At 46.2% G+C, this 21641-nt stretch overlaps 1 protein-coding gene across 3 annotated transcripts in view; it reads right to left on the bottom strand.

Annotated features, from left to right (window-relative positions):
- Window positions 1-21641, bottom strand: part of TPST2 (tyrosylprotein sulfotransferase 2) — a 423271-nt gene that overhangs the window by 178479 nt on the left and 223151 nt on the right. For all 3 annotated transcript variants that reach the window (XM_078667306.1, XM_078667304.1, XM_078667305.1), the window contains exons 3-4: window positions 17138-17224; window positions 12906-13828 (exon numbers count right to left, since the gene is read on the bottom strand). In XM_078667306.1, the coding sequence (XP_078523432.1) occupies window positions 12906-13741 (836 nt within the window). In that variant the 5' untranslated portion in view covers window positions 13742-13828; window positions 17138-17224. The remainder of the gene's footprint in view (window positions 1-12905; window positions 13829-17137; window positions 17225-21641) is intronic.

Genomic DNA, 21641 nt, shown 5'->3' with positions numbered 1-21641 from the left:
GGGGCTGTTGGGGTGACAGGCAGTGAACGGAAACACAGCCTATAAATGGGGATGGGGGCTAGAAAAACGTAAAATCAGGGTTTTCCATGGTAGCGGACACGCTACAAGACCAGAAGGGTTAAGGCATTGCTGGAGGGGGTCGCTGTCAGATGCAGTACAAGGGAGCAATGCTTAGGTGAGGTTTGGAAGGAGGATGAATGAAATGAAAGGGGCTGAAAGTTAAGGTGTTTTTGTCTGGGGGGTTGTTCTGGGGTTGAAAGGAGGTTTAAAGATGGCAGGGGATATGTTGATTAATTGTATAAGCGAGGTGGGAGTTTTGATAAAATATAGTTATATGAAATTCAGCAGCATAGCACCGGTCATGATCATTCCGCTCGATGGTGTGATGAGAGAGAGAGAGAGAGAGAGAGAGAAAGAAAGAGAGAGAGAGAGAGAAAGAGAGAGAGAGAGAGAGAGAGAGAGAGAGAGAGAAAGAGAGAAAGAGAGAAAGAGAGAGAGAGAGAGAGAGAGAGAGAGAGAGAGAGAGAGAGAGAGAGAGAGAGAGAGAGAGAGAGAGAGAGAGAGAGAGAGAGAGAGAGAGAGAGAGAGAGAGAGAGAGAGAGAGAGAGAGAGAGAGAGAGAGAGAGAGAGAGAGAGAGAGAGAGAGAGAGAGAGAGAGAGAGAGAGAGAGAGAGAGAGAGAGAGAGAGAGAGAGAGAGAGAGAGAGGGAGAGAGGGAGAGAGGAGAGGGAGAGAGGGAGAGAGGGAGAGAGAGAGAGAGAGAGAGAGACACACACACAAAATCCAAGGCAAGAACTCACTTAATTAAAATGGTTTTACTCTTCTGTCGTCCTAACCAGAGCAGTGTCGGAACTCCATCACAGCTCACATTAAGACTATCATTTTCTCACGCTCTACCTTTCCAATCGAATTTTTTTTAAAGATGATTTTATTAGTTTTGCACTCTGCTTGATACCTCGTTCTATTTGTATTGACCAGTTTTGTGATTGCTGGATGCCTCGTGGTCCAAATACAAAGATTGAGTGATCTAGTAGATTAACGTGTGTGTTTTTCCAATCCTAATGTGAAAACTCTCTGCCTATATGTATTTTACCTTAATACTGCCATTAATCGCTTATTATCAGTGCACTCTACAACATATTCAGGTACTGGTGCTCTTCTTGGCACAACTTACAGTCACTCCTAACCGAGTAGGAAAAGACAATAGCGTCTCGCACACAACACAACCGATCTCCTACCCTCCAGGACGGCCACTTGGCACTAACTCCAGTGGGACAAGCACCCCGCCAATCATGTCTCTCCACCCCTTGAGGATGCAGCCCCACCTACAATCTCTACCGTACTGCACCCTTTCCTGTATGTCCCAGTTCCGCCTCAACTCATACAGCGCCCCTTTACTAATATTGTGCATGCATTTATATAGAATGCACTTTTACTGGTGAGATTCCCTCACCTCGCGCCTCTCGTACTTCGCGGCCCCAGGCTGCAGCACCGTAGAGCCACATCGCTGGCAATGCATGCCCTTACTGTTCTTGCCATCGGCAGACATCAATCCAGCCTCCAAGTCACTGACTGCTTGGATGAAAGGAACCGCACATGAAAACAAGACGGAACAAGCTCCGCCCAGACAGCGTCAACAGGCGAGGTCGTAACAGGGGCGTGCTTGGTGACCAATGTGGAAGAAGAAGGACACCAAGAGTTAGGGTAAAGTAGAGATGGGCGAGTCAACAAAATTATAACAGTGGAAGCCAATGTTAAGTCCACGCGGAGACTGTTGAGTTACACTTCTTTATTGAGTTAGAAGGAGGCAAGGGGCCAACATGTCCAGTCGGGCAGAACAGCAATCCAACTGACTCAAGAGAACGCAAACACCGTTCCCAAGATCAGAGTATATTTTGATCATAGATCCACGCGAGTTCCCTCGAGCCCCAGCTAAGATAAGCATGAACACAACACATCGTTCCCATATAACAAGCATTGGTCGTGCGACCGGGAGTTGTGTGCGCAAAAATGTAATTTAAAGAAAAACACGAGTGGTGACGCGAGTGGTGCACATGCCCGCGTGCGACGGGACAAAGTGATGGCACATCTCCACGCTTTTGCGCGTTCTAGCAAGCTGGGGGCCGGCACGGTAGGGCTTTTTAAAGCAGCTACTAAATGTCTCGCCAGAGCAGCGCATGCGCTGGCTCAGGCGAGACCTAAAAATAGATTCAACCAGTTAATCAGTTGCTCTTCCTGCATGAATTTATACATTTACCAAAAAAGGGATGCAGGCTGACCTTGTTTACCATTACCCAACCTAAATTTCAAACCCATGCAAACCTTGGAAGGATAGAGAAAAACCACAGGATTCCAATTTATACTGCAGCTGAGCGAAATAGCTAGTCCACCACTTGCATGACCTTTAGTTGAAGGTTTTGCTGCACAACAAAATACAAAAAAGTTCTCAGCATTGAAATCCACGCAGCTCCATGTTTCCTGGAGGCAAATTATTTCAGGATTGTGTTCTAATAAGGAGTTTAATTTAAGATTAGAATTTCCAACACCCGCTAGGTTCCAAGACAAAAATTTTCCAAGTGGGCTACCTCCACAGCATGGCGAGTTCTGTATTATCTCTTAAGCCATTCAGAAAACCAGCTACCCAACTCCACTGTGCCAGCTCTTCCTCCCCTATGGGTTTGGGGCTCAGGTCCTATAATATTAATCTCTCTATTTCCGGAGGAGCTACCCAACAAAATGTTTATATCTTTCGGATTTATAACGTCCCTTGTAGTTGGAAACATACTACCTAGCTCCTGGGAGTCTTTCTTGTAGGACTCAAGCGGGCCACCAACGGGTCCACATATGGAAAAACATGTATCCCTCTTTTCTAAAATAATCGTGTTAGCCAACACTAGTGTTGCAATTATCCCTGAGCTAAATGGGACTAGTATTTGGAGGACCACTACTAAAATCTAGATAGACCAGCTCAATATCTCTGCTTATTACTAATCTTAAATCCTCTATTTCTGACAGCAGCTGCAACAAAGAACTTCTGTTGAATAGAGCTGATTCAGTACCAAATAGAGAAGCAATAATCAGAATTTTAGTTGCATGCCCAGAACTATGTCCCTCACATATCCTATTGCTTAACCTTAGTTCAGACTTCAACACTGAATTCTGCTTTGTACAAGAAGCAAAGTCGGGCCCCCTTCCAGAAACCTCCCTTGGCTGGGATCAATCCGTAGTGGGAGAGTACCCGGGACGTTATCCATGGCCTGACCTAAATCTGGCACAGCAACATAAGTTTGTGCTGTTAAGTGCACTGAGTTATGGTCATTCCTGATTCCTCGGAGCACTACATCCGGGTCGATATGTACTTTAAAATTCTCCCAGGTGTTTTCCACTCCCCCCTCATTAAATTTGGGAATCCCTCTATCTTCCTGCCCTTCCAACTCCACATATACATTCCATGAAGGGTCAACTACCGTAGTAGTATTGGGAGGGGGAGGATTTATCTCTGAATGCCCCAGATATTGGCCGTCGTCAAAGACTGGAGGCCTGGAATCATTCCTACTTTGAGGCAGTTTTGAGATATCTGGCTTCTCAGGTACTAGAAAAAGCCTCAATTTTTAGGGCTTACGCCTTGGCATGCGCCGGATCCTGTTCCTCTTCTCCCTCTATCCTTTGGATCCATTATTTTCTTTCGTAGGGGCACCCCCCCAGGGGTAACAGCCTCTAAACTACCCATGGGCCATTTAACGAGGAGGTGGTCGGTTACTGAATCAGTAGTGCAAGACATATTAATATTAGTGTTCCCTTTTTAAAAATAGGGTACACCTGTAATGGATTCATAGGTGCAGTTATGTTTGTGTTGCCCCTGGGACTGATGTGCAAAGTATCCCCTGTCCGTTGTTTTTTAGGGGCAGAGCTATCCAAGGCACTGGCTCTCAATGGTGAAGCAGTGGGGACCCCCTTATCTCCCGGAACCTCAACCTGGATTCCCAAACTAGACACCCCTATGCATGTCTGGCATGCCTGGGATTTTACTTCAATGCCCTTTTCATGCTTACTTATACTGGGATTAACACAATTAAGCTTATGAAACCCCATTAAGATTGGTGAAAGGGCATCCAGTATATGATCAGAATTCATAGTGGTTTTCTCCAACAAGGATAAAATTGACGAGAGAATCCTCTCTAACAAAGTATCTCAAGATTGCCCTTCTCCCCCAATCAGTTATGCGCTATATTTAATATTTCCTAATAAATGTTGTACCTCTTTATCTGGGGACGCCTCTGATGCCTCCAGGTTTGATAAATCTGATGAATACACACGGGACACACTAGAGGGGGTACTACTGTACAGGGTTAGCATACGGGAGCAACTAGCGTGAGTATCCGATGACATTCTCTGTACCAAGTGACTGGTGTTTACAAATTGCCCTCCAAAACTTCGTTTTTTCTAACGGTATGGCAATTTCCAGTATGGTATAATCCTCCAAGTTCCCGGGTTCAAGGCTGCAGACTGTAGACTGCGGCATATGTTGAGTCGTTTTAGGGCAGAGATGACCGGAAGATTGCTCAGCGTTGCTCAAGGGGCTAGATTTGTCAACCAAGGATACTAGCCCTGCCAGTATAGGAAACCCCTTTTCAGCAGAATGTATTTCAGATTGAACCTCAACATTTTCCACAGGCAGAGCTTAGGACAGGGCCACCTTAGGCTCACGACTGCGGCAGCCGTGATTATCTGCTGGATGGCACCCCACTGAGAACTCTCATGTCGCGCTCCAGAGCACCCAAATTATTTTCTTCATGAGGTCTCCGATACACAGGGGATTTCCGGGTGCAACTGCAGTGACTTTTGGTGTTCTTCCTCAGGGTCAAGTGGGAACCAGAGCCAGTCTACTCTGGTTGCCATCTTGAGGTGGAGTCACTGACAATATTTTTAAAGAGATGTAGGGTGAGATCTTGCTAAGCATTTGTGGCTCACAATAGTTACAAAATATGCCAATCTACGTTGGAATTGAACTCGTATGTTAATAATCTGTCACCAAATCTTTCAAATGCTGAGAATTTCAATGACAAAAGCAGATCTAAGAAAATAGGAGCAACTGTATGCTAAGCTTTAAAAACAGCATCTGGACTGTCATGATTTGATCTAGGGAAAGACAAAAATGCTTTAATAATGAATCAACAACCTTGTACACACGTTATAAATTAGAAGAATATCGAACTTGAGCTAGAAAGCATATGGGTGTTGGTGAATTAGGTTAGAAAGAGAAAGTAGCCTTTTTATCTAAAGCAAAAAAATAGTATCAAATTATAACTATTAAAGAACAAGTTACTTACCTTCGGTAACGCTTTTTCTGGTAGATACAATATCTGCCTGTGGATTCCCCACCTTGTGAATATCCCATTGCGTCAGCAACATTCGGAAATTCTTTTCGTAGCTTCGCGCCGACGTGGACTTGGACGTCATAGAGGCACGGCATCGCTCGCGACTCCGTTGACGTCACCGACGCCTTTAATAGGCCCACGCCGGCGTGATGACATCAGTTCCGCCCTTTTTTCCGTGCCTTCGAGGCACACGGACAGACCAATGACAGTAGACATATACACAGTATACGCAGTACAAATATCAAGGTAACACACACAGTGTGAAGCAAATGCAATAAAACATTTGAAATAAACAACTCCTTGACAATAAAATAAATACATAATAGAAACTCTGGCACAGAAGAGTGGACAACGGTGAAGGCGGGTGGGTCAGTGAGGAATCCACAGGCAGATATTGTATCTACAAGAAAAAGCGTTACCAAAGGTAAGTAACTTGTTCTTCTGATAGATACATCTGCCGTGTGGATTCCTCACCTTGTGAATAGAGTCCCACAGCAGTCCCCACTCCCGGAGGAGGGTGTCCACTCTTCTAGACCAGGAAATCCTGGAGAACAGAGCGTGCAAAGTGACCGTCCCTCCTCACCTCGGAATCCAAGCAGTAATGCTTCACGAAAGTGTGGAGGGAAGACCAAGTTGCCACCCTACAAATATCCTCTACAGGAACACCTCTAGCCAATGCAGAGGTTGACGACTTAGCTCTAGTTGAATGAGCCCTTATACCCTCTGGAGGTTACTTACCGGCCAAAGAGTAGCAGATCTTTATACAGAGGACGATCCATCTTGATAAAGTTCTTTTATGGACCGCTCTTCCTCTCTTGCAGCCAGCAAAACCAATGAAGAGCTGGTCATCCAACCGACAGTCTTTAGATCTGTCCAGATAAAAAGACACCGCCCTCTTGGGGTCCAGACGGTGTAATCTCTCCTCCTCCTTGGAAGGGTGTGGGGGAGGATAAAAGGTAGGGAGAGTAACAGATGGACCAAGGTGGAAAGGAGTCACCACCTTAGGCAGAAAAGCAGCCCTGGTCCTAAGAACCATTCGATCAGCATGAATGGACAAGAAAGGGGGCTTGGAACTAAGAGCTTGAAGCTCACTTACCCTCCTTGCCGAGGTTATTGCAACGAGGAAAACTGTCTTAAGAGTCAAAAGCCTCATAGGACATTTGTGAAGAGGCTCAAAGGGAGCACCCATCAGAAAGGTCAAAACAAGATTTAAGTCCCACTGAGGCACAATAAAAGGAGTAGGAGGGAACTTATTCGTGAGGCCCTTCAAAAACATTAAACCCACAGGAGATTTAAAAAGCGAAGGCTGGTCAGGCAAGCAGAGAAATGCCGGCAGCGCTGAAAGATAGCCCTTCACTGTGGCAACAGCAAGCCCCTGTTGCGCCAGAGAAAGGGCAACCTGGAGAACATCAGACAAATGGGCTCTCAAAGGGTCTATAGATTTCTCCCCACACCAAGCGACAAATTTTGACCACCTATAAGAAGAGATGGACTTAGTGGAGTCACGTCTGGCTGACAAGATGACATCCACCACATCAGGCGGGAGAGAAAAAGAACTCAGGTTGTCCCGTTCAATCTCCAGGCATGAAGGTGTAAGGTCTGGAGGTGGGGGTGTAGAACCTGCCCCTCCATCTGGGAGAGGAGATCTGCCCTGTGAGGGAGACGGAGCGGCGGGTGAGAGGAGAGGTGGAGAAGGTCTGAGTACCACACCCTTCTTGGCCAATCCGGGGCGATCAATATAACTTGGGCCCGGTCTTGGCGAATTTTCCTCAGAATCCTAAGAATCAAGGGTATGGGCGGAAACGTGTAAAGGAGTTGAGAGCTCCAACTCAACTGAAACGCGTCCCCCAAGGCTCCTTGCATCGGATACTGGAGACTGCAGAATAACGAAGAGTGAGCATTCTCTTGAGTGGCAAAAAGGTCCACCTGAGGAGTTCCCCACGTCCGAAAGACGTGACGAACTACCTCCGGATGAAGCCTCCACTCACGGTCGGCAGAGAACTGCCGACTGAGACTGTCTGCACGAACGTTCTGAACACCGGCCAGATGATTTGCCATCAGACAAATCTGATGGTCCTGAACCCAGGACCAGAGACGCAGAGCCTCTCTGCAGAGACACTGCGACCCCACTCCTCCCTGCTTGTTGATGTACCACATCGCGGTCGTGTTGTCCGTCAGGACCTGAACCGACCGCGAAGGGAAGGGAGGAAGGCCTTGAGCGCCAGACGTATCGCCCGCAACTCTAGAAGGTTGATATGAAGCAACCTTTCCTCTGGAGACCAAAGACCCTTGACCTCCAGGTCCCCCAGATGAGCACCCCACCCTAGAGTGGATGCATCCGTTATTACCGTGGCCACCAATGGAGGAAGTTGAAAAGGCTTTCCTTGCAACAGATTGCCTTCCACGCTCCACCAAAACAGATCCGCCGCAGTTTCTCTGGAGATCCTCACTGACTCCCTGAGATCTCCGTTGTGTTCATACCACTGCCTGCGGAGGCACCACTGGAGTGCCCTCATGTGCCAGCGTGCATGGTTGACCAACAGAATGCAAGAAGCCATCAGACCGAGCAGGCGAAGGACCTTCAGGACTGGAACAACCGCTCCATTGAAGAATAAAGGAATAATTTCCTGTATGTCGCGAATCCTTTGAGGAGGAGGGAATGCACGACATACAGTAGTGTCCAGTACCGCACCTATAAACAGGTTGCGCTGGGAGGGCACCAGGTGAGACTTGGGTACATTTATCGAAAAACCCAACCTGTGCAACAAATGAGTTGTCTCTTGCAGATGATGGAGCACCTTCTCTGGCGACTCTGCTTTGATCAGCCAGTCGTCTAGATACGGGAATACAGGAATCTCCGACCTCCTGAGATGTGCTGCCACCACTCCCATCACCTTGGTGAAGACTCGAGGCGCAGTAGTAAGACCAAACGGAAGGACCGCAAACTGGTAGTGTTGCGATCAAACTGTAAAACGGAGATACTTTCTGTGCGACTTCAAGATGGGAATATGAAAATACGCATCCTGCAAGTCGATCGACACCATCCAATCCTCTTCCAGCAGCGCTTGAAGAACCTGTGCAAGAGTGAGCATCTTGAACTTTTCCTGTTTCAGGTAAAGGTTCAAGATCCTGAGATCCAGAATTGGCCGAAGTCTGCCATCCTTCTTGGGGATCAGAAAATACCGGGAGTAGCATCCCTGACCCCTCTCCTGCTCCGGAACCACCTCTATCGCACCCTTTCTGAACAGTGCCAGGACTTCTTCCTGCAGGAGAAGCAGGTGGTCCTCCGAACAAAAACCCTGGCAAGGAGGGTAATTTGGGGGAAACTCCCGAAAGGGAAGAGCCTACTCATTCTCCACGAGAATGAGAACCCAAAGATCCGATGTTATCAATTCCCAATCTCGTAGAAAATGGGTAAGCCGGCCCCCCACTGGGCCCACATGATCCGGAATGGCGGATCTAGGGCTGCTTTGCTGCGTTGGCAGAGGGCTGGGAAGGGGAAGAGGGGGAGATTTGACGGCCTGGAGAACGACCTCTTTGTTTGCCCCTATAAGATCTGTACAGCGTGTTTTGTTGCTGCTGCGGCTGCGGCTGCTGCTGCGTAGATTTGTAGGATCGAAAGGAAGATCTGCTAAATCCTCTAGTACGCCTTCCAAAAGTGCCCCTGGTCTGAAGGCCCAATGACTTGGCTGTCGCTCGGCTGTCTTTAAAGCGTGCTAAAGCAGCGTCTGCCTTCTTGCCTAATAAACCAGATCCGTCGAAGGGGAGATCCAACAACGTAGATTGGACATCTGAAGAAAACTCACTCTACTGCAGCCACGCAGCTCTCCTCGTAGCTACAGAAGAGCCCATGACCCTTGCCACAGAGTCCGCCGTGTCCAACCCACTCTGAATCACCTGCCTTGCTGCAGCCTGAGTGTCAGAGATAACCTCCTGGAAGTCTTTTCTATCCTCCTCAGGTAATTTGGGTACCAACTGTTTTACAGTGTGCATAAGGGCGTGAATATAACGTCCCATCAGGCAGGTCGCATTTGTGGACTTCAGTGCCATACTAGCAGAGGAGAAAATCTTTTTAGCAGCCTGATCCTGCTTTCTCGACTCTTTTTCAGCTGGAACCTGAGGAAAAGCTCCTGTTGATCGTTTGGAACAGGCAGCCTGCACCACCAAACTCTCAGGCAGAGGGTGAGTGGATAAAAACTCTGGGTCATCTGGAGCAGTCCTGTACCTTCTGGCAACAGCCCTAGGCACAGCAGGAGCTGACAAGGGTTTCTTCCAAACCTCTAAAATAGGATCCTTAAGGGCATCATTAAAGGGCAGCAATGGTTCAGTCACAGATGATGGAGAGTGAAGAACCTCCGTGAGCAGATTTGACTTGAACTCAGCAGTAGGTAAAGCAATGTTCAACAAATTTGCCGCTTTTTTAATCATAACGTGGTAAGGAGCCACATCTTTAGACGGTTCGTCTGTTACTGAAACTAAATCCCACTCAAGGGACAGTTCAAGACCACTGGCCACCGAAAGATCCTCATAAGGGTCCTCAGGATCCTGTAGCTCACCCTCCTCCAAATACTCCTCACAATAGCTCTCTTCTTCCATCAGCCTCTGGGCTTCACGCCTCGATCTGTGCTTCCCTTTCAAAGTCGTCGGATCCACTGTCGACTCAGTCGAAGTCGGCGCCGAGACCGACGCCGGACGAGGAAGAATTCCACGACGTCGTTCGGCATCAGAGATGATGGAATCGGCGTCGAAGGATTTGGCGTCGTCTACTTCGGCGTCGATGGCTTCGGAGTCGAAGGCCTCGCCGGTGTCGGAAAATGCCAATGCGGCGCCGGAGCCGGCATGAAGGGCGCAGGGGCATAGGTTTGGGGGACAAACTGACCAATCAAGCGCACACAACAGTTTTAACAATATGAGTAATCAAGTTAGGGTCTTTCAAGGATAAGATCACACACTAATGTTCTTTCCATTCCTGTTTTAATTAGTATGTGAATGTTTCTCCTATCAAAGGAGATCCATACAGAAAGAAACCAGCCGACACGTGTTTCGTCAGTAAGGGTGTTAACCCAATGACTCTTCAGGGCTGCAATAGTATGGAACATCGTAATTTTGGGGGAACGGTGATAATTCCAACCCGCTCCTGTTCGGGTTTTTCAAAATTAGAGTGTGCAAGGGTCCGCACAAGGAATCAATGGTAGTGAAAACCGAAAAGCGTATTTCAACAATGGCGGGTAATGCCTATTGTCACTGCATAGACGGCGTTGTGCCGTTAGGGTAACGTGGAGGGTATTTGCCGGACACGTTTGGGGGACACCCAGACCAAATGCCATCGGACCCGTGGGACCAACAGGAACCCCAGAGGGGTACATAGCCCTGGAGTAGATACCATACATCGCATTTAGAAAATGCGTTGGATCCTGACCTGGAGCCGGGAAGGCTGGGTACGAACCCCCAGGTGGTTCTTGAGGGCGCAGAGTCGATACGACGTCGACCTCCTCTTCAGGCTGGTGCACCGGAGTCGACAGACCTTCGGGCAACGGAGCCTCTCCCTCTCCAATTATCTCCTCCTCACCTTCATCCTCCCGATCCGGAGAATGGGATGGAACCGGAGATGGATTTGCTGTCTGCTTCGGCGAACCAGGCGAATTCGCATGTGACTCCTCACCTCCGGCGTCCTGTTCTTCCGAAGCTGAAGACACCACTTCTTTCTCGACCAGCTTCACCTGCGACTTCGGCTTAGAACCCAAATCTTTCTTCGAAAGATGTCGGGATTCATGAGATCTTTTCTTATGCTTCTTTTTTGAAGATCTCGAAGCATGGGCCGAGGACGAATCCGAACGCGACCTCGAGTGAGATCTTGACCTCGAGCGTCGAGTCCGTGATCTCGATTTCTTCTTCTCCTTACTTCCTTTAAGCTTTGCAACAATAAGCTTAGCTTCTCTTTCCCGGAGGGCCTTAGGAGTCATCTTCTTACAGGATCGGCAGTCTTTAACATCGTGGTCGGAGCTAAGACACCATAAACAACATTCATGCGGATCCGTAATGGACATGGTTCTGCCGCATTCTCCACAGGCTTTAAAACCCGTCTTCTTCGAAGACATGTTGAAAGAGGAGATAAAGTAACACTAACAATACAAAGTAACAAAGTTACTGTAAAAGCTACGGAAGATCCCTAGAAAACCGTTAGCGTCGACGACGCGGAAAAAAGGGAACTGATGTCATCACGCCGGCGTGGGCCTATTATAGGCGTCGGTGTCGTCAACGGAGTCGCGAGCGATGCCGTGCCTCTATGATGTCCAAGTCCACGTCGGAGCGAAGCTACGAAAAGAATTTCCGAATGTTGCTGACGCAAGGGGATATTCACAAGGTGAGGAATCCACACTGCAGATGTATCTATCAGAAGTGCCACTTCAGAACTTATAAGCCGATGAGGATAGATTTTGAAAATTAACAACTCTAAAATATTTATTTAAAGAGCATCGTTTAGCAGAGCAACATTTGATATGTAGCTGTTCCATGTACCTAACATGTGGTGGAAATCTGCCTGCCTGCCTTATTGCGTAAAGTGTCACAACACCCTTTGTGGCATGACAGAATGTCTTCAATTAAAAAGAGAATGCCTAACAATACCCTGGCTGTAAAACGTTAGAGAACATCAATAATATTTTCTAAGATACAAAAGCGGTAGTAGTGTATGACGGATCGCACTTCAGAAAAAATATGTATAATCAATTAATATTTTATATCAGATTTGCGATTTGTCATTTGTCTATTGATAAACACCTAGATTCATCAATGTCCCGTTTTGCGAGTCCTTAATAGCGATTATTAAGGAATCGCTATTAAAGACTCGCAAAACGGGATTCATGTAGAAATCGCAAAAATAATTGCGATTTCTACATGTTCCTTATTTGAGATTAGCAAATTGCTAATCGCAAATAAGGAATAACTCCCCATTCATTCCTATGGGCCGGCCCATAGGAATGGGAAGTTATTCCTTATTTGAGATTAGCAATTTGCTAATCGCAAATAAGGATGCGATTTCAAGGGTGCCAGGGGCGTCCAAAGGACACCCTGTAGCACCCCTGAAATGTAAATTTTGCCTGATGTTGCGACCACACACATGTGTGTGTGTAACATACCACTTAGAAAAATGCACTAAAGTGCATTTTCTAAGTTTTCGCTTTTTACCACGAAGTCAGACTTCGCGGTAAATAGCGGCCAGAAATAGCGAATTCGCAAATAATAAATGGTTAATGAATTGCATTTAAGGAATCTCAAAAAGAGATTCCTTAAATGCAATTCCTCGCAAATATGCGATTTCGCAATTAGCGATTTTTGCATTTGGGATGATGAATCCCAAATGCAAAAATTGCGCTCGCAAAGGGCCAGATTCTCAGAATCTGGCCCTTTGCGAGCCCATTTTTCAATGATGAATCTGGCTGAAAGTTTTCAATCTCACCGAAATTGCAATACATGACTAACTTGTACATAAACAAAATGTGCACATCTGGAGACAACCAAAACTTACTTTGAAAGAGATACTCCTCCAGGCTTCCCAATGAGCTCTTCATGATGTAGCACTGCCTCATTCCAGGAGATATCTAAAAAGTTCATAATCATTTCCAAGGACTGTTTAGGATGCAAAACCAATTGTTCATAAAAAACCGGGAGGCACTTTGTTTGCCCGATTTCTAAGCACTGAGAGTACATGACTTCAATAGCTTTGTTCCACTTTGTAAGGCAGTCTCGATAACTGTTCAGATCGAACCCAGCAATTGTCACCTTCCTGGTGATCATGGAATGCACCGAGGCGCGGCCATCTCGTATCATCAAAAGAAACTTGGAGTTCGGGAATATTCTAGAGAGGTATAGTGACGATTTCAATGTAAACGGGTCTTTATTACATAAATATTTTGCTGGTTCTCCATGTTTGGCTATTACTTCCAGTATAAAAGCCTGCATGGCGGAGTCCAAGACTTGGTCAGTGACACCAGCTTCGTCTAGTCGCATTTTCTCTCTTCCGGATTTGGACCACGCCTGCCGCATGGCCAGCAACCGGGGGATGATTCGAGTCTCTTCACCACATCGGATTTCGGGATGTGCGTCCAACATGGCCCTCATTAGCGTGGTTCCACTTCTTGGCACGCCACCGATAAATATTAAAGGCATTTCCTTACTATAACGGTATTCTATGTTGTTTGAATCCACCATAACCAGGTGCTCGTTTTCAGGTTTCATCTTCCGGTGATTGCTCATGCCGAGTATTTGTTGACATTCAAGCATCTGCTGGCCAAGATGAACCGCCACCATTAGTGCAAACGCGAGGCAAGATCCCAGTAGCAGCCTCCTTATTGTTACACGCATTCTGATTGGTTTCCCACATCCAGGGTTGCTAGATGTGCCTTCTCGTTGATCTTTCAGTCAACAGTTAATAACCATTCCATAGCAAACCTGGACAGTATAAAAATATAAAACAGAAACAATCAAAATCCACTATGAATAGTATCAAATAGCTAAGCAGATTATGTAGTACCCCTCACTGCTACCGTGAACATTATTCATGGACATTTCTTTTCTATTGAGAACCATTAATTATAGGGTCCATTTTTAAACAGTAAATTAACATTTTACAGGATATTTGAAACATACAATATATAATCGAGCCACAAGGGGGAAGCATTTAGTCAAAAACAGAAGCCGAGGTGGATTTCATGTACAAAAGACTAAATTGATAGTCACAAGTCTTCTAAACAAAGTCTTCTAAACAACATAATCACGAACACACTACCATTCTCAATCGTGATATGGTTTACGGGAATAAACACTGTGCGGCCAAGCTGGAGTACGTCGGGAAGCACGTGTCGGGGATGCAATGTGGAATGAGCTGGCTGATCCATATATCTATTAACCGCTGCATTGTTTACTATAAACAACAGCTTATTCAGTTAAAAACTTACTATTTTGGGCTTCACAACTACCATATGAAGACAAACATAATACAATAAGTACTAGCCATTATTTTATAAACACAATAAAAAAAATTATTTCCATTACTCTGAATAGCTCCTCGTTAATTAACACTCAGCGACTTTCCTAGCACGAGAACCCAAAACTGCTTACTGCTGAACAATGTCGCAGTATCGGTTATGTCTCGTCAAGATGGCGCCCACTCAACCTACAGGCGTGCTGTTGAAGTGGAGTCCCGTGCCACTTCAGGGAAGGCCTCAGGCTCAACTGGAGAAATAGGAACATTCCCCTTTCTTCAGAATCCACGAGGTCAGTATAGTATACACGCATAGCGTTAGAGTCTGGTATCCCAAAGTATCCAAGAAGGCATCGGCTGTCAATAATTAGCACCATGTCCTCCACACCAATGTATGAGTACCATTTTTAGGATACCCTTCAACTGGGTACTAGCACGGAAGGATTCGGAGGCGGTTCCATGTCCCCAGAAATCTAGTCAATCAGATTAACCAGGCAAACTGTTATTTTGGTAACATCTTTCCCAAGAAGAGACACAAGGTTATCCCTTTGAGCCCTTTTAATCTACAACGCATAACAGTAAACACACAAAATAAAATCGACACAGAAATACGAAAAAAATACCTGCAGTGGCTGCCCTAACTATCCCACAACTGGTGAAGAATCCTACTTCGTATCAGGCAAGGAGGTTCGCTGCTTTTAAAAAGATCTCACTAGTTTGCTTTAACATTTTTTTTTCAATTCGGGCCTTTTGAGCCGGCAGCATGTCTGCGTGAGCTGAGCCGGCCCATGACTACGTACTTATTCCAGCAACTTTAGAATGATGATAGGTTCAGTTGGCCATGCCAGGATTCAGTATCTGTGCCAGAATTCAAAGAGAGGGAGTGATGTGTGTCGCAATAGCACGTTATTTACAGTAACTGCACTAAAAACGCATTACTACTACGAGCAAGTACTTTACACAGGGAAACAATTCTCCTATTAGCCACAAGGTGCTTTAAATGTTATTTTATCATATTAAAAAAGTTTTAACTCCTCGCTCGTTTCCTGGTTATGGTTAAATACCTGTTGTTAAAACAAGTAAACATGAAAAAATACCCGGGCATAGATCATATATGCAAACGCACAGATTATAATATTCAATGTATTACCATTGATGGGCCTCATGACTCAATTGAGGCTTCACTTCTCATAAGTCATGGCCTCTCCTCAACACTCAAAGATAATAAATAGCATATCACACTCTGCACATCTGCATATATACTATATTTTACTTGAGCAAGACGTTTATGGAATGTCTGCCAGTGGTGTTAAAGCTGGTATTCACAGAAAAGAAGTTTTCAAAATGAAATATTTTCTTTAAGTCACAGGGCGGACTTAATTTGCAGCGGATTTAGCTTCTCTAAACAAAGAAAGTTAAATCGATGGTTAATACAACTGTTTCATGGTAACTACTGTTTCATGGTAACACAAATTATATTTTGGCACATAACCTATTCCCTAACAAAAACACACATTTGCACATTTCTCAAAACATTGACAGACATGCAGTCTCAGGCAAACAATGAACATTACAAATAAAACAGGATGAAGCTGAAATGCTCCAAATCTTTCTAAAGAGTGCTAAAATCAAGTAATAAAAAATCCATAACTAATAACATGGGTAATATTAGTCCTATATTACCATCTCCGGGATCAGGCGAGATTAATAGGGCACTCGGACTTCAATCTCGTGGTTTATACTGTCACCAGCGCTCCTTCATGGCAATATAGGATCGTACTACACGTGTATTTTCCGCAAACCCCCCCACACCCCCAAAGAAACAGGGCAAATGTATACACTTTTGTTGTTTTCGCCCATATTTTTTTATAACTATGGTAATACTGTGTTTCAATCAGAGTTACATAACTTCAATGATGTTACATGTCAAATGCCACCAGTTAAAACACTTTATTATATTGAGGTGACATTTCCTGCAGTGTGTCTAGCAAGGAATATTTTTTTTACAGGGAAAGTCATTCTGGAGTTTAGAAATAGTAAAACAAAATTGCTTACAAGATTGACCACCGGTTGCAACATGACGCAGAACTCTTCTTAGAAAACTATTTTTTTCATTACACAACAGAATACTTTTTTTTAAAAAACAGGTTTATCAAAAGCTACATTTCTTACAGCAGTTTTAATTTTGATATTAAAGAAGAAAATCAGTACGATAGCTCAGTGGGTCAATCGTTTGCATCTGGAATCTGTACATTAAATACAGGTCGCAAATATGAAGTATCAGTGATTTGGGTACAAGTACCATTCACAAAGCTATAAAAGGGTAAAACTACAATAGTAAGCGGTTTATAAAAAAACGTCATTCATTCGTTTCAAATGAACTCTTCTGTATAGCTACTTAAGTCAGGGCAAAAGTGATATACAGAAGCTAGAAGGACCGGTGGCAATGTATTATTTTAGCAGGCGATGGCAGAAAACTGCTCATTTCAGTTGTGTTAATACATATTTAGGACGGATCAGCAAAAGAACAGACCGGGATTTAGGTTTGACTACTCCAGTGACATTGCCTAATGGCTCCTTGGACGAAACTGCTGACATGTTCAAGTTATTTGCCTTTAAGGGCCACAACATTTATGCTTACATGAATACTGGCTATAGCTTTATCGAGGGTGGTTGCATTTTGGACTCCTTCTATATACTGTCCATTAATTAACTCCATGTAACAAACAGTCCATCAAACACCAGTGACTGACCAGAACAAACAACAATAGATTTACCTTGGGGAGACCGCCGTATTTCCTTGCATTTTCAGCAAGGTTACTGCCATTTTAAAGTTGCAGAAACTGATCTCTGTTCTGCTGAATCTGAAAAATGAAAATCATTGTGAGGTCCTGGGATATGACACACATATGTCAAAAGTAGATGGATTTAGCATGGTACTTGGGTGAGACGAGATTTCCGCTTTCCTTCATAGACAGACATTTACTTTTACCCTCATGTCACATTTCTGTAAACCAAATACCCAGTCAGTCAAAGTAAAATCTTATAGGATATAAAATATATAAATTTCCTACTCCATAAATGCGAACTCTTTTATCCCATTCGGAGTGCTTCAATGCTTGGCAGGATACCATTCAAGATGAGACTCCATTATCCTGGATATGACTATGGACACTGCTTACTGGTACTCATCGTAACTACCTACTAGCGACAGAAACCCATGTTTGACCCAAACGTAACACACCTAGAATGCACACCTTCTACTTGAATTATACAGACTCCAGAGGATGAAGGTGTGAGATCAAATATTTTGCAGATAAAGATATTAGTTTAGGGACTGAAGATTTCAAGTAAATATTTTTGACATTACCACTTACCACTTCGCCAGCCCTTTATCCTCTGAGTTCATACCCACAATCCTTACATAGTGGTAAACAGGCATACTTTATTTCACACTAAGTAGCGCTCTGAAAACAGGAACAGCGAAGGGAAAAATACAATTAAAACAAGCATTAGAAATGCAATCGGGCTCGGATTTATTTGAGTTTGAGCTAATGGCATTGTAAATGGTAATGTATTTTTGCTAAGTGTTATGGAGTGTGTTAATGTGGTGGTGGTGGTAGTGGTAGTACTGGTGGTGGTGGTGGTACTGGTAGTACTGGCGGTGGTGGTAGTACTGTTGGTGGTGGTAGTGGTAGTACTGGTGGCTGTAGTAGTGGTAGTACTGGTGGCTGTAGTAGTGGTAGTACTGGTGGCTATAGTAGTGGTAGTACTGATGGTGGTAGTACTGGTAGTACTGGTGGTGGTGGTACTGGTAGTGGTAGTACTGGTGGTGGTGGTACTGGTAGTACTGGTGGTGGTGGTACTGGTAGTGGTAGTAGTGGTAGTACTGGAGGTGGTGGTACCGGTAGTATTAGTACTGTTGGTGGAAGTACTGGTGGTGGTAGTACTGGTACTGGTAGTACTGATGGTGGTAGTACTGGTGGTGGTGGTGGTACTGGTAGTGGTAGTACTGGTGGTGGTGGTACTGGTAGTGGTAGTACTGGTGGTGGTGGAACTGGTAGTACTGGTGGTGGTGGTACTGGTAGTGGTAGTAGTGGTAGTACTGGAGGTGGTGGTACTGGTAGTGGTAGTACTGGTAGTGGTAGTACTGGTGGTGGTGGTACTGGTAGTGGTAGTACTGGTGGTGGTGGAACTGGTAGTACTGGTGGTGGTGGTACTGGTAGTGGTAGTAGTGGTAGTACTGGAGGTGGTGGTACTGGTAGTGGTAGTACTGGTAGCGGGAGTACTGGTGGTGGTGGTACTGGTAGCAGTAGCATTGGTGGTGGTGGTACTGCTGCCCGTAATACTTGTAGTGGTAGTACTGGTGGTGGTGGTACTGGTGGTGGTAGTACTGGTGGTGGTAGTGGTACTGGTTGTGGTAGTACTGGTGGTGGTGGTAGTACTGGTGGTGGTAGTGGTACTGGTAGTACTGGTGGTGGTGGTAGTACTGTTGGTGGTGGTAGTGGTAGTACTGGTGGCTGTAGTAGTGGTAGTACTGGTGGCTGTAGTAGTGGTAGTACTGGTGGTGGTAGTACTGGCAGTACTGATGGTGGTAGTACTGGTGGTGGTGGTGGTACTGGTAGTGGTAGTACTGGAGGTGGTGGTACTGTTGGTGGTAGTACTGGTGGTGGTAGTACTGGTGGTACTGGTAGCGGGAGTCCTGGTGGTGGTGGTACTGGTAGCAGTAGCATTGGTGGTGGTGGTACTGCTGCCCGTAATACTGGTAGTGGTAGTACTGGTGGTGGTGGTACTGGTGGTGGTAGTACTGGTGGTGGTAGTGGTACTGGTTGTGGTAGTACTGGTACTACTGGTGGTGGTGGTACTGGTGGTGGTAGTACTGGTGGTGGTAGTGGTACTGGTTGTGGTAGTACTGGTAGTACTGGTGGTGGTGGTAGTACTGTTGGTGGTGGTAGTGGTAGTACTGGTGGCTGTAGCAGTGGTAGTACTGGTGGCTGTAGTAGTGGTAGTACTGGTGGCTGTAGTAGTGGTAGTACTGGTGGTGGTAGTACTGGTAGTACTGATGGTGGTAGTACTGGTGGTGGTGGTGGTACTGGTAGTGGTAGTACTGGTGGTGGTGGTGGTACTGGTAGTACTGGTGGTGGTGGTAGTAGTGGTAGTACTGGAGGTGGTGGTACCGGTAGTGGTAGTACTGTTGGTGGAAGTACTGGTGGTGGTAGTACTGGTAGTGGTGGTACTGGTGGTGGTGGTACTGGTAGCGGGAGTACTGGTGGTGGTGGTGGTGGTACTGGTAGCAGTAGCATTGGTGGTGGTGGTACTGCTGCCCGTAATACTGGTAGTGGTAGTACTGGTGGTGGTGGTACTGGTGGTGGTAGCACTGGTGGTGGTAGTGGTACTGGTTGTGGTAGTACTAGTACTGGTAGTACTGGTGGTGGTGGTAGTACTGTTGGTGGTGGTAGTGGTAGTACTGGTGGCTGTAGTAGTGGTAGTACTGGTGGCTGCAGTAGTGGTAGCACTGGTGGTGGTAGTACTGGTAGTACTGATGGTGGAAGTGGTGGAAGTACTGGTAGTACTGGTGGTGGTGGTGGTGGTACTGGTAGTGGTAGTACTGGTGGTGGTGGAACTGGTAGTGGTAGTAATGGTGGTGGTGGTACTGGTAGTACTGTTGGTGGTGGTAGTGGTAGTACTGGAGGTGGTGGTACTGGTAGTGGTAGTGGTAGTACTGTTGGTGGTAGTACTGGTGGTGGTAGTACTGGTAGTGGTGGTACTGGTAGCGGGAGTACTGTTGGTGGTGGTGCTGGTAGCAGTAGCATTGGTGGTGGTGGTACTGCTGCCCCTAATACTGGTAGTGGTAGTACTGGTGGTGGTGGTACTGGTGGTGGTAGTGGTACTGGTTGTGGTAGTACTGGTACTGGTAGTACTGTTAGTGGTGGTAGTACTGTTGGTGGTGGTAGTGGTAGTACTGGTGGCTGTAGTAGTGGTAGTACTGGTGGTGGTAGTACTGGTAGTACTGATGGTGGTAGTACTGGTAGTACTGGTGGTGGTGGTACTGGTAGTGGTAGTACTGGTGGTGGTGGTACTGGTAGTACTGGTGGTGGTGGTACTGGTAGTGGTAGTACTGTTGGTGGTAGTACTGTTGGTGGTAGGACTGGTGGTGGTAGGACTGGTGGTGGTGGTACTGCTGCCCGTAATACTGGTAGTGGTAGTACTGGTAGTGGTAGTACTGGTGGTGGTGGTACTGGTGGTGGTAGTACTGGTGGTGGTAGTACTGGTGGTGGTAGTGGTACTGGTTGTGGTAGTACTGGTACTGGTAGTACTGTTGGTGGTGGTAGTGGTAGTACTGGTGGCTGTAGTAGTGGTAGTACTGGTGGCTGTAGTAGTGGTAGCACTGGTGGTGGTAGTACTGGTAGTACTGGTGGTGGTACTGGTAGTACTGGTGGTGGTGGTACTGGTAGTACTGGTGGTGGTGGTACTGGTAGTACTGGTGGTGGTGGTACTGGTAGTGGTGGTACTGGTAGTGGTGGTACTGGTAGTGGTGGTAGTGGTAATAGTGGTAGTACTGGAGGTGGTGGTACTGGTAGTGGTAGTACTGTCGGTGGTAGTACTGGTGGTGGTAGTACTGGTAGTGGTGGGACTGGTGGTGGTGGGACTGGTGGTGGTGTTACTGGTAGCGGGAGTACTGGTGGTGGTGGTACTGGTAGCAGTAGCATTGGTGGTGGTGGTACTGCTGCCCGTAATACTGGTAGTGGTAGTACTGGTGGTGGTACTGGTGGTGGTAGTACTGGTGGTGATAGTGGTACTGGTTGTGGTAGTACTGGTACTGGTGGTGGTGGTAGTACTGTTGGTGGTGGTAGTGGTAGTACTGGTGGCTGTAGTAGTGGTAGTAATGGTGGCTGTAGTAGTGGTAGTACTGGTGGTGGTAGTACTGTTAGTACTAATGGTGGTAGTACTGGTAGTACTGGTGGTGGTACTGGTAGTACTGGTGGTGGTGGTACTGGTAGTGGTAGTACTGGTGGTGGTGGTACTGGTAGTACTGGTGGTGGTGGTACTGGTAGTGGTAGTAGTGGTAGTACTGGTACTGGTGGTGGTAGTACTGGTGGTGGTAGTGGTACTGGTTGTGGTAGTACTGGTAGTACTGGTGGTGGTAGTACTGTTGGTGGTGGTAGTACTGTTGGTGGTGGTAGTGGTAGTACTGGTGGCTGTAGTAGTGGTAGTACTGGTGGCTGTAGTAGTGGTAGTACTGGTGGTGGTAGTACTGGTAGTACTGGTGGTGGTGGTAGT

Source organism: Lissotriton helveticus, chromosome 11 (genome assembly GCF_964261635.1).
Source record: "Lissotriton helveticus chromosome 11, aLisHel1.1, whole genome shotgun sequence".
Classification (NCBI taxonomy): Eukaryota; Metazoa; Chordata; class Amphibia; order Caudata; family Salamandridae; genus Lissotriton; species Lissotriton helveticus.
Note: the sequence above shows the minus strand (reverse complement) of the source record. Positions and strands in the feature narration are given on the sequence as shown.